General features: G+C 39.1%; 1 protein-coding gene across 3 annotated transcripts in view; it reads left to right on the forward strand.

Moving 5' to 3' along the window:
* Positions 1-14,036, forward strand: part of NKAIN3 (sodium/potassium transporting ATPase interacting 3) — a 335,000-nt gene that overhangs the window by 153,247 nt on the left and 167,717 nt on the right. For all 3 annotated transcript variants that reach the window (XM_015648896.3, XM_015648869.2, XM_015648887.2), the window contains exon 2: positions 5,393-5,530. In XM_015648896.3, the coding sequence (XP_015504382.1) occupies positions 5,393-5,530 (138 nt within the window). The remainder of the gene's footprint in view (positions 1-5,392; positions 5,531-14,036) is intronic.

Here is a 14,036-nt window from a genome sequence, read left to right on the forward strand (position 1 = left end):
TTTGATTCACCATTTTTTGTATACTATTTTAATTTTTGAAAGCTGAGTCCATTTGTAACAGTAAGTGTCCATTTGTGAAGTCATAAATTTTCTCCTTTTTTTCCCCCTAGCTTATAAAATTGTTTTAATTTCAAAAAGGATTTCAGACTGATATAATTTTACAGTTCTCCAGTTATTAAATGTTTCTTTGATTTTTGTTAGATTTCTCAAATACAAGTTTTTTAGATATACTACTGATATTTTTCTGGTTGTTATAATTTCTAGGGATTGTTTTACATGACAGATTAAAGCAACTTTTTAATATCAAATGCAGAGAAGATTATACTTCCTAATATTTTTAATTTAGTAATTTATAGGGTATCAGATTTGCAGCTGTATCATTAACCTTGTATTTCTACATTTAGCAATTTTATAGTCTTCTGTTTACATCATCTTGATACAGTGACTTCTGTTATGGATTTAGTTCTATTTATCAATCTCAAAATAACATGTCATTTATAAAACTTTCCCATTAACATATAAAACTGACTGTTTTCCTTGGTGTTTCTGACAGAAGAGAAAATTGAGTTTTAACATGTATTTGAAAAGTTGACTTTGTAACTCTGCTGTGGTGTCTCATCACTCAGACAGCTTCTGATGCATATTTTGAGGTATAATAGGACCTGAGAATTTAAAGGAGGGATTTTAATCCACAGAGCACCCTGTTGAAGCCTTCTCTCAAAAATTTGTTTTGATTTCTCTATTGATGAGGAGCATCTTGGAGATTTCTTTCTGCAGGTCTTATGCACCATTGCCTTATATTTTGCTACTCGTTTGCCTTAAGCTGCTTGTGAAACATTAATGCTACAGTTGCACTGTTTTTCCTGTTCAGGAGGTTCCCATTGTGCTGCACATCTGGTTGACCCCTCTAGGTGAAGAAGCTTGGAATACAAAGAGATTACTTCACCTGAAGTTTTTGCTGCTTTTAATACAAAAGGGCTTGAGCAGGGCTGGAAGAGAAGGTTCACCCTGAATGACTTTATTGCAGCCCCATCTTGCAGCACAATCTTGCTGCTCTGCTTCCTGCAGAGCACCTTCTCCTTGTGCTCTGCAGGAAGTGGGAAATGGGAAATGTTTGTAAGACATAGTGAAACAAAGAGGTAAAAACCCAAGACTTCATTAAGTGAAGTGCTGCAGTCCCACTAGAGCATTTTACTGCTAGTCCTGGTCTCCCGAGTCATGCACTTTGCATTACAAGATTGTCAGTGATGATGATGACTAAATAACAAAGCACTCCCTTGCCAGTAGTAATAAGAAATATCATGTATCCTTTTCCAAGTATTCTTATGATAAGAAAATGTTATTTCCCATCAACTTTGACAGGTTTTTATAAGTTCTCATGAAAATATTTCACTCAACTGGACATAGGTTTCATGACAAGCATACACCTAGTATCTATGTTACCAAAACTTCTTTTATTTGCAAGAAAGGTTTGGGTTTTCCTTCCACTTCTGTGTTACTAATTAAAAAAAGTGTCAAACACCAATTTATTATGGACAGTCCCAAACTTTGCTGTCTTAGTTGTCACAAGCAGCCTCTCCCAACTCGGTAGGGAACTGGTATGACAGTAAACCCCCAGAGGACCTCAGTCACATCAAGCATACCCCAGCTGCAGCCTTGAGCTCCTCTCCCCTACTAAATTGATTATTTGTCTTCTGGCAACGGGAAAAGTTGAGCCAGCTAATTTTGGGAACATCTCCCTTCCCTTTAGGTTTTGGTTTTTCAGGCTGTTTTGAGAAGAATCTGAAAATGGTGATGCAATTAGAAATTCATGTGGGAAAATGTCTTGCTGAGGAGAATAAAATTTTGGTGAGAAAAGCTGCCTCCTTGTAATCAAAATGTTTCTGGTGTAATATTTTGAAGTATTCACATGCATGTAACTCCAAGTGAAATCAAGTTTCACAGAATCTAGGCTAGTCTGGTGGCCACTGATGGACACAGAGATTTTGGATTTGGACAAACATCAACAGTATGGGTTCTTGATATCTATGCAAAACCAGTCTGCAAATGTGCACAGGTGCCTGTTTCCTTCCCTTTATTCTGATGATTTCTGTCAAATCAATTACCTGAATCGCAGCCTGTGTTAGGGATTGCTTTTTTCATTTGCACTGAGCTAAAAACTTGGTGGCCTTCATTGCTTTTTGGGGGCTCTGCTGGGTGAATACTAGACCTAAGAACAGCAGCACTCAGATGTTTCCTCTATTCAGTCCATACTGCTCATGGTATAAAGAAAACAGATCTTAATATGTTTCCTCTGCTATGATCATTAATTATTAGGTTTTAAGTTCTGCCTGTGTTGACTGCAAGATGTTATAATTTAGAAGAGAGTGGCAATTTGAGGAGGAAAGACATGCCTCCCACCTCTTTCTTTTCTTTAGATTCCCCTCGCCCCCCACACCACCTCTGCTAATGTATTCTGTGGGCTTTGGGGATGAGACAAATTACTCTGTGTTGGTGACAAGAGCAAAATAAGTGAGACTTAGCTGTGCAGGAAGGTCTCTCTGCATAGCCTGATGGTGAAAGTACTTCTTAGTGGGGAAGGAATGGTACTGTATGCTTGCATCCTGCTTCCAGGACTCCTTCAGTGGTTTCGTGCTGTCACTGTATATAAAATAAAGAGTGAGCCCTGCAGGCAAGAAACACGAGCAACTCTCCCAGTTTTGTATAAGTGCCATAAGCAATAGACTGTACCCTCATGTTTGTGCTCTCTTTCTGACGCATGAAATACAAAATTTTTTTTTTGCCTGTGACGCAGCTTTAAAGAGAAGCTCTTTCCCTTGGTATCCTAATGGATAGGAAGTGGGAGCAGAGGAATGAATAACTCAGTAGGCAGCAGGAAAGGAAATTGGGCTTTATTTCCCTGTTTTTGTGGTGGGTGCCTTAACCACAGTAATCCATAGAAAGACAAATAATTTTTTTATGTGTAACTCTGCCTATGAAGAATATGCACATGTGCACCCTCATCTTTGGTAACATACTTGTGGCCACTAAGCTATTTTTTTGGGAGCCCAGATCTGCCTGATGGGTGTACTCAGAACTTGCTTGGCAGATATCTTGCTTGGCAAACTTTTTATCTGATCCAGTTTAGGCATGAGCTGAACACCAAGCCTTTTAGCATGAGTCTGGTGACAAAATGCAGTGGTTGCATTCATTTATGTTCCAGTATCACGTTTTTCAGGCATTTAAGGTGATCTGAAGATTTATCCCAAGGGTCAGTTTAAGAAGGGACAGATACTAAACAGCTTCATTCATATCTGTGCTGCAGGCTTTTGTCTTTCAGATAGCTCTAGGTGTTACAAAGCTACATAAAATGCCTAATGGCATCCATGACCCACCAGTGTGAATTTCCTCAATACCCACTCTGGTCAAGCTCTCTGCTCCCCACACCAGCACATTCTCATGCCTGGAAGAGGGCAGACAGTGGCATGGTGGATGTTAGTGAGCCACTGGAGTTTTCTGTCACATCAGCCAGGGTTATTGTGACCAGTGGTCTTCCCAAAGAGTGGGAAACCCATGGCCAAGGGCAGTTTGGAGTAGATGAGTATATAGTTTGCACACAGCTGTGTTGTTTCAAAGCCAAAGACACTTTAATGGAGACAGTGCTAAGCCAGCTGCCTTCAGTGCTGGGAGTGTGATAGGACACACTCAGTTTATTGGTGCAGATGAAGAGCGAAGCTGCAGTAGAGTTTTAATGAATGTCAGGGCAGAGGTGGCACTAACCAAATCCTAGGCTGATTTGACAGCTCCATCCTCTACTCTGCTTGCTTGCTAATGTCAGGGCTCCGGAAGAAGACACATTGTCTCTGAAAACTGGTGGTCTGTGAATTTTTTATCTGTTTTGCTGACCCAGAAGATTTCCACTTATAATGGGAATGAAAAAGCCTCTGGCTCTGGTCATGGATGTTATAAATGCCTTCCTCCTATGTGATACAGAACTCTCAATATGTTGTTGCTAGACCATAAACTGTAAGTTCTGCCTGTGCCAAAGAGCTTTCAAAACTTTTTATTTACCATCTTGCACATGGGATTTGGGTCACCCTTGTGTTGTTCTGTGTGATTTTTCATTTGTATATGCTGGGCCAGATGTTTAGCTGGTAAAAGTCAGTGTAACTTCACTGATTGCAAAGAAGCTGCACCAAGCTGATGATTCAACTTTTGTTCATTTCATTGTTTAGATTTATCATATTTATTGACCTCAGCATAGAGAATATGGTTTTCACGTCTGCTGTAAGGGAGGGGCTTTATATAAAAAAAATGGATTCTGCTCTCAGTGACACCTAGCCTCATCTTGCAGGTGAAGATTGAATCCAGCCATAATGTACAAAATGAAATGGTTTATGTGAAATACCCACATATGATAATACTTTGGTTGGTATTCATAGAGCCATGCTTGCTCCATCTGTCTCAGTTATAAATATTGTAAGTGCATATTTCAGTAAATTTTAGGGTTTGTAACAATGTAGTAAAATCAAGTTGATGTTAATAAATTCTAGCACGCACAGAAACTCAGTTGTTTCTCAGTAGGTTTCTATTTAGCTGCTCAAGAATATCTTGCTACAGCTGCAAAAATATTAAACTAAGTTTAAACTCCAACAAATGCTCTGCTAAGAAAGTTGATTTTTCTATGTTTACAACAGTGGATTAGATTGTCAAAAATGAGTAGCAAATGTGCTTGCAGAAGAATTTTATATCTGGCTTTTTGTTTTCCTTTTTTGCCTAGTGTTCAGAAATGCAGAATTGCCTAAGAACCACATGCTGATGCAAAGATGAAGGTTGACAATTCTTAGCTTCCTTTTCCACACCCAACTAAAATTAGATCCAAAATGCCATGAGGACAGTGGGAAGAGATCTATTAGGCTGCCACCATTCCTTTCTGATTTGCAGTTGCCCAAAAGTAACATAGCAGCCTTTGAAGAGCACAGATGGCTCATTTGGCTGTTGGTTTTGAAGCAGTTTGCTCTGAGGTCTTCCAAAATTTTCTACTGCCTTTCAGCCCCTGAGCATATATCTGTGGCTTGAGTAGTGAGGAGCTCCCAGCAGTTTTCCCTAATTCCTGCACTGAAGAACTCCTGGGATCACAGTGGCCACATGTGGGACTTGTCTGGGCCTGCTCTGCCCTTTTGGGCTTTTAGGAACAGATTGAGGAACTTGCAGTTGAGTCTAGTTGAGAGTAAATCATAGAAAACAAAGACAGGGGGAAGGGAGGGGGCATGATGGTATTTCAGAGGCAATAGCAAGGTTTGCCTAGCTATGCTCACTTGCTGGTAAAACCTGGTGCAAATAAGAAAATACCAAGTGTTCAGTCCAACCAATAATTAAAAAGTGGATGTTGTGTTTCTGTGTTTTCTTACAGCTGGCAGCATTAGAGAGACAAATCTTTGACTTCCTGGGTTTCCAGTGGGCTCCTATCCTTGGCAATTTCCTACAAATAATAGTTGTCATTTTGGGTTTGTTTGGAACCATCCAGTTTAGACCTCGATATATAGTCGTGGTAAGTCTCATTTATTATATTTTTGTTGGGCTTTTTTTGCCATAAAACCTGTAATATTACACAGCAGAATTTTCTTGATTTCAAAATACCAGATGGTATTTCTGTAGAAACTGTAGAGGTCTCCGTGTCTTTTTGCAAATTTAGTACTACTAAGTGAATTTTTTGATGTTTTTGACATTATTAAAAACAGGTAACCTGGATAAAGTGCTGCCAAGACTATGTATAGTATAGCATCTATATATCTATATATCTATATATATATAGTATAGTATATATATATGTATGCTATAGTACAAGTCAATTAGACTATATGTAAATGTATAAACAAAATACAAATTATTGCTGTTTTTGCAACAGACAATCAAGAATTGATGGCGATTAAAAAAATTTTTGCAATTACCAAGTTATGTTCCTTTTGTTTTTTACATCTTTCTCTTAAGCAGAAAGGAGCAAGCATTGTAGAAATTTCTTTGGTCCTGTTACCCATGGGTTCCAAAGAAGTCTCCTTCTCACTTATATGTAATTTTGTCATGACCTGTATCTATGGCTTTGACCCTAAATTATCATAAATTCTCTCTGATGCTTGTAGCTTGAAGCTTCTCAGTTGTTTTTTTCCCCATGTTCTCAATATAGCAAGGAATAAAAAGAAATTTCAAAGCTGTGAAGTAAACTGCCAACAAAAATAAAATCTCTGTTCCTCCCCCATGTTCATTTTTAAATGTAAGAATACTATGTCTTTACTTGATAATGGCTGTATTGGGAACATTCTGGTTGTGTTGTCAGTAATGGATTTTAAGAGACTAAAGTTATCTTTTTCCTCACAAATGAATGAAATAAATGTCTGCAGGGGAAAAGTTGCTAAACAAATACTTAAAAAGCTTCATATTTTCTAGTCCAGCCTGGAATCCTGTAATTCTTTGTCATGTCTTAAAAGAAAAAGTGAACAAAAAGTTCATCCAAGATTATACTTATATTAACTATCCTTACAAGCAGACTGTAATGAATTGAAAATAGGTTGATATAAAAAAATAGCTCTTTTATCTATTATCTGTGGTTGAAGAACTGTGCATCCATGTATTGATGAATCACCTTTCTGCTTCATGCTCTCCATTTTATACATAAGAAGTGAGTGTAAGCATCTGTAAAATTATGTAGGAAATTCATGTCTAAGTGCAACACTACAAAATTTCTTGCCCCTCAGGTTCAGCACTGCTATTCAATGATGCAAAAGCTCTGTTTTAGTCTTCAAATGAAATGCAACAGATGTTGACTGTTTTATATCTCTGCCAGGGTAATTGAACATTTTAGGCTATACAAAAGTTCTTTTAAAACAGAGGTAGGAAACTCATAATTAAAGAAAGAAACACCTCCCCAGCAAGGCACTTTATGCTGATTTAACTTAACTCATATTCTGATTTATCTTTAAGCATATATTTAGGAGCTCTAGCTGCAGCAGGTGCCAATACTCATTACTATGGAAGATGAAGATGAGGGAAGATGAAGGTTTTAGAGCCCAGCTGGTCAGAGCATGGTGCTAACAATGCCGTAGGTCACAGGTTTGATTCCTGTATGGGCCATTCTCTTAAGACCTGGGCTTGATGATTCTTGTGGGTCCCTTCCAGCTCAGAATGTTCTGTGAATACCCACTTCTTCATCCCATCACCACCCCTCTGAGCAACCTGTGATTACATCCTTACTAACGTAGGGTTTACAGTGCAGTAGGAATAGTTTGAGCCAAATCCTGAAGTCTGAAGGCTGGCTGTAGCACAAGGTGTCTGTAACTAACCTCACAACTCAACATCAGCAGAATGGGGTGGCTGTCATGTCTTCCTGTTCCCACTGTTGTGGGAAGTGTGACTGAACACTTCTCCAGATCCTCTCCCCCACTTCTGGCAGGAGTTAACGGGACCTGTCGGTAAGTCAGTTCCATTTCTAAGCTGTCAGAAAACCAAACTAGCAAAAAGTGGGGAATTTGCAAAACAGGTGACCTGAATCCAGTCCGTGAGGTTCCAAAGGTTGCCAAGGCTGGCATAAGGTCAGGATTGAGACTTCATGTTTATGAACAGCAATGTGCAAGATTTCTCTTGTTGCTGTCTCCAAACTTGTCAACCTCTCCAACGAGTTCAACCTCATGCCTAGCCTTGCCCTTAGGTTGAATTCAGTGAATATCTCAAGCCAGCATAAGCAGTACTCCCTTTGCTCAGCTGCTGCCTTCAGTCCCTGTGCTGTTCCCCTGTTTACATCAGCACAGGTACCGGTTCAAGCACTTGGTAAACTGTCAAACCAGAACAGATCCAGGTTAAAAGCAACTATTTTCTTTGCTTGTGTTAAGTGTGGGTCACCTCTCTGATATACTTTGCTTGTTCCAGTAGCTGGGAGAGGGAAAATAGGAACAAGTAGCCAGAGGAAGGAGAAAAGTGCTTGGAGTCTTTCTACAGCAGTGCAGGGTTACACCAGCTTGAAGTTCTTGTTGAGCATAGCCTGAGGATCTTCCAGTCTATATCAATACAAGCTCCCCAGAAGCTGGGCTTCCTAGGGCTGTGCCAACCACAGTTTAGCTTTGTCCACTGTTCCCAGAAACCCCAGGAGGAGTCAATGATACTGGCAGTAAAAACCTCTACCAGTGCCAGCTGCATAGTGGCTGTTGTCACTAAGACAAAGTGACAATCCACCTGTAAAATTTTACTGCTCACTTGAAAGTCTCTTTAATGCAAATCTTCAGTGGTGTCCTGAATTTCAGTACACAAACACAATGCAGAGAGATTCTTACCAAGGCTCTGAGTAGGGAATTAGGCTTCGAATTTATGGAGAAGCTTCATGGCCTTCCATGTTCACAGGTCCACTTTCAGCAACATCTAAGCCCCTGGATTTGTTAGTGGCTAGTATCCCAAGAATGTTGTCCTGTGTCTGTGGCTGAAGAAATATTTTGAGTCATGCTTTTGTGTACTCTGGTTGATGAATCTTCTGATTTAGATTAAGTTTAATCCAGTTTAACTGGAAAAGCAACTAATTGCTTCAAGAAAATTATGCCATTGTCTTTTCCAGAAGACTTGCCTGGAAATCAGCTTAACTAATGCCGATGATCCCATCATAATATTAAAAAACAGAATTAAAGAGAGAATCATGTCAGATACAATGGTTTGCTTCTGTAAACTGTCTCCACAAAATTAATCTGGCATGAGTGCACACCAATTGTCCTCATGATAATCTGTCATACTCTGGTGGTGATCTTGACTTCAGCTGACCAGCTCTGGAGCCATTGTTTAACCTCAAGAGAATGTTTTCAATCTATCTTCTGTGCAACGAAGCCTGCCTGAAGGCTTCCCTGACAAATGAAGTTAAACAAAAGCTTTCACTTTGTCATCCTATGCTGCGTATGTCATGTTCAGTCTCCTCAAATTTTCAAATAAGTAAGGAATGGGAAAGTAAGTGAATAAATTTAGTACATGTAGGGCCATAACTTGAAGCACATCTATACTGCAGTGAGGTATGAAACTGTTTCTTCAGGCACAGTTGAGCAGACTTTTGTTGCAGGTATGTATAGCCAAGGAGTTCTGTGAGGGCTGCAGTGGGAGCTGATGAAAACAATGGCAGTTGCACACTTCTGACCCTGCCACTGCCTTTGAACCCAGACTGGCCAGTTTATCTCTAGGATTTAGTGACCACATAAGCCACACCATAAGCGTAGCCATTGTAGGTTAAAAGTCTGAATAAAGAAATTAATTTAAGTGATATAAAATTTGTCATGAGAGTTTCTACCAAAAAAAATGTTCCACTAAGAGCTCCTGTGCAGTGGCTGATACACAAGGCATCTCTGTCGAACAGAATTCTCATTCCAAGTAGCTAAAGATAGCGGTTCAAGTTTACTGGCTACAGTCCCTCAGATACAGGACTATATGGATGATGATTCTGAAATAAATCTTCAATTTCCCTTGCTCATACTTAAAATTCCAAGTCCTCAGAGCTTAGGAAACAGAGAGAGAAAGGGAGTGTCAGCATTGACTCCAAGTGTCCTAATTAGTTGAAATCCAATAATTATTTCTAATAGGTTTTGTATTAATTAGTAATTTAGATAAATGTTATGAACAATTTGTCCTGTCACTAAGCAGATGTGCTATTTTCAGTATTTGAATATTTTGTGACTGAATTAAATCTATGCGAAGTTCCCAGGGGGCATAAAAGTGCAGAGCTGATTCCTAATTTTCCCATATTAGCTCATTTGAAACTTACCCAAACATTTGCAAAGAAGAAAGAAACAGCTGAATTTCAGTTCTAACTACACTGTTGCACTCTTGTTGAAGCTTCAGAGCTCTGCTGTGATCTGTTTCCTTGTTCAAGCTTTTCCTTTCTTAATAGATCTTGCTATCATCAGCAGATTTTCAGGCTGTTAAGATTGATTGATGATGATGATGACAAGATACTTGTTAAAGCTGGGGATTTTCTCCCTCTGCTACTTCTGATATGGGACTTCAAAAGGCTTCTAAATGATGAGTCATATAGCTAAAATTGCAAAAGCCAGGCTGAAAGCTGAAAAAAGAATGTGTTAATAAATAGTGAGGGATGAAAATAATAAACTTAAATAGGGAGAATCTATGGTGGGAATCTCTGTTTTACTTGCCTTAATGTATTCCATTAAATAATATGATATATAGGCAATGGATATAGTTGAAAATCCAGGAAAGAGTTTCTTAAAAACAAAACAAACAAAAAAAGAACAATTAAAAAACAGAACAGCGGAATAAAGGCTGTATAGGATACTTCATTCAGTATTCAAACAAATGTTATACAGAGAGTGGAATATGTGAAATATTTAGGCTTCCAAAACTACTTGTTGAATATCTTTCCTGGTAAGTCCTGTGTTGTTACTGCTCATTCATGCTGATTTATGTCACTTCCCTTGCCATCTTTCATAAATATGGCTAATAAGGATTTGCAAGTACTGATGCCAGGTATTACAGGAGGATGATTTGACAACCCAGTAGTTGCTCCTTTCCCTTGAAGTATCCCCGAGCCAACATTCATTCTCTCATGCTGTGAATGACACTGTCAGAGTAATTGCTGCTCTTCAGATTGAAATATACTCTTGAGGTAGTTTATTCATTAAAGCTAAATTTATCCCACAATCCTTGTAATATTCAAACTTGTTAAATTCTCTTCCTTCACCGTAACCAGTTGTTTTTGTGGTGTTGTGCCCATCCAGTGCAAATGTTTTAACTCTAGAAATGTTCTTATTTCACTGATACATTAAATAAATCTCTGCATTGGTTTCAATGTGACAGTAGAGTCAAGAGGTATGGAAATCTCACTGTTGTAGAGAGGCTGACATTATGAAAGGGGTTATTTATTAGACGTTTAATCTGTAAAGTTTAGTGAGTACTCCCTCCACATTATTGGTAAAACTCCAAGTACTTCCTCAGACTGCATAGTATACACTCCTTAGTGCAAAAGACCAAAAGCAATAAAAGATGTAGTGTATGATAGGGAGAAATAAGCAAAGATTACGACCTGGTCCTAGGTCCTTCCTCTAGAAGGGATCTGTTTCAAAAATGTCCAGGTGATTTTTAAATTGTGCATCACTTAGGGTACAAAATAAAAACACCAACTCTTCTTATTGATTTAATGTGTGTGGAAAATTCTTCATGCCAGGTGTGGTGAGGGTTGTGACACTGAGTATGAGGCCATTTGAGATGGGGTGCACAGAATGTGGGTGGCCAAGGAACTAGGCAGGAATTGCTGCGTGTTGGGAAGTAAGAATGAGCAGACCCAGCAGGATGGACAAGATAATGTTCAGGACATGGAGTGGGAGAGGTTAAATGGCAGGTCAGATCATGAAGCAGGTTAGGTGCCTTGGGAGGGAAGTGAAACCTGAGGCTCAGTGTGTACCTGATGGCTCAGACCTTAACCATTCTGACACTGAAAGAGGAAATTGCCAGCATGCATGCTGCATCCCTTCACACAGAGGACAGCAATTTGGGCTGTTGCTCTGCCAGCAGAAAGAGGTCTGCATGGATCTAAAAGTTACACCTTTTTTAATGATTCAAGCAGGTGTTAATGTGAATAATGGAAGATTGCTTGGTGGGGTTTTTCTAACCTAGACGGCATATACATATAAATTTACACAATGCATATAATGTCAGAATGTATTACAAATTTTTGAAAAAGAAACATTCAAAAAATTAGAAAAGTTGCCATTAAAGCCCTTCTGTAGTGTCTTGCTGTGATTCTTTTACATATTTGCAGATTTGAACTAGATAGATACCTACTAATTCTTGTATTGTTGCCTCAGTTTCAGTAGAAAGGAAGGACAGACATTTGGTGGTATTCTGGTGATCAGAGTAGAATCGAAACCTGATTTTTCAGAAAACAGAAGACAGTGGGAATAGTGAGGCACATCCTACCAAGAAAAAAAGGATTGCTTTTGCTGTGAAGGCTGTGCTCAGTAGCTGAGTTTTATCTCTGCTCTCAGCCACTGAAACCTCTTTTGACACAAAGCGAGTCACTTAAACAAAACCAGTCGCGTGCTTTGTTTTCCCCTTGCATTCTGGATTCTTGTCTTGAGACCTTGTGGCCTGATTTACACGAGTGCTGCATGCTCAGCCACAGGGAGCTGAACACTGAGTTTATAAACTGAGTGTATAACCTCAAGCATTCTGAAAAATGAACTCTTAAGCACCTCAAGTTGGATGCTTATAATGTATGAATACTTCTGAGTATAATCTCTGCATGTATCAGAACATCATTTGCATTCTGAGAACTGTATCGTTCCCTTATAACATAAAATAAATTAGTTAATGTTTGTGCAGCTCTCACACACTACAGCGATGAGCATCTTAGTAAACCTCATGAGGAAATTAATATTCTGTCCTCAGAATGGTATGAGCAACAAGGAGAGAAGAAATATTGAGCTAACTGTTCATAAAATGTGTTAGGGGAGGTGAGATATTCTAAAATAAAAATATATCTTATGATGATTTATTAATATTTGGATTGTATTGCACAGCCACAAAATAGAAAAATTAAGTTGGCATGCACAGCTCAAATTCTGACATTTCCTAATTTTGCTTTGTTGCCTTTGCTGTCTTACAACCTTTCCTTAAGTACCTACAAAAGTATACAAGGAAAGAATCTGCTCCTTACATATCCAAGAGGACAATAAGTTTCCTACTTAAATAAATTATATAGTACTAATTACTGAATATAATGCAATTATTATGTTTACAAAGCAGATGGAGCTTAAATTTAAATTTCTGCAGCTCAGTGAAAGTTTAGGAAGATCCTCTCCATACACAGCAGCTGGGTTTCAAGGTGCACACCTGCTTTGCACCTGCACTTCTCTTTCAGTAATTCTCTTGGTGGATCAGGAACCAAACTGGTCCTAACTGTGTAAAACAGCATAGCTTTCCCTGGGAAAGCAAACTCAGACAGTTTTTGCCTGCACAGCACAGAATTGTCATTGGTAGCCATGGGACAGAATGAGGCCATTAACAGATTTGGCTTGGCCTGGCAGATCAAACAGAATTCCTTTTGTTGTGGTGACAGAATTAGTTCACAGAGAGATAAAAAATTCTTTCTCAAAAAGGAGAATATTCCCACATAGTCTTGATCCTGCTTTTTACTTGCAACTAGATTCTATGACTTGTTCGTTAATTTTGAACTATCTGCACGTAATGTTCTGAATATAAATGTTAGGAAATCAGAAGTTGAAGATGGCATCAAGTTACTACAAAGTCGACAAATGTAGTAAAATGTGATATACTCTAGGTTAGTCATATGAACAGTACAGACCTCAAGTTGCTTACAGACCACAACAGCTTTGTCTGTTACCATAACCCAGCCTTCAGCTGCCACACTGCCCTTCTTTGTAAGAGAGAGGAAATGACCCAGGAGTGTTTTGTTTCTTAATCACCTACTTCTTGGGCCTTTGCCCAGCCGCCTTCATACCTCAAAAGAAATTATATTAAAGCTGTTGACCTTTTTGGTGTACAGAAATGCCCTTTGCAGGGGGGAGGAATCAAGGAGGGGAAAAATCAAATCTTGACCTGAACCTTTCATTATACATGACAGGGAGAGGAACAAAAGGGGAACAAAACCCAAAACTGCCCAAGAAAGCCAAACTGATGGCACCTGTGCAATGCATTGTAGATCAGTATGTGGAGCTTTAATGATTATATTGAAGCAAAACAATAGGTACTAACCCTCATTTGGCTAAGTAGACTTGCTCTTAGCAGCAGTTCTCCACTGTGGAGGCTCCAAGTGTGTAAATGTAAAGTGGCAGTGCTGCTGCTCACCGCATTTCTTCCAGTGGATGTTACTCCAGCTTGGCTGCGTGGACACTTGGCCCATCAGGGTGAAATGCTCCTGAGGTGGAGTGCCTGGAGAGTTCATTGGGAATAGTGGACAGATGTATGGCAGTAGAGAGTGCATCCATAAAGAAATGGTGCCAGCCTGTTGTGATGACAGTTAAAATGTAAATGATTTAGAGTAGATGAATTCATGTCCCATTCTT

This window comes from Parus major, chromosome 2 (assembly GCF_001522545.3).
Source record: "Parus major isolate Abel chromosome 2, Parus_major1.1, whole genome shotgun sequence".
Lineage (NCBI taxonomy): Eukaryota > Metazoa > Chordata > Aves > Passeriformes > Paridae > Parus > Parus major.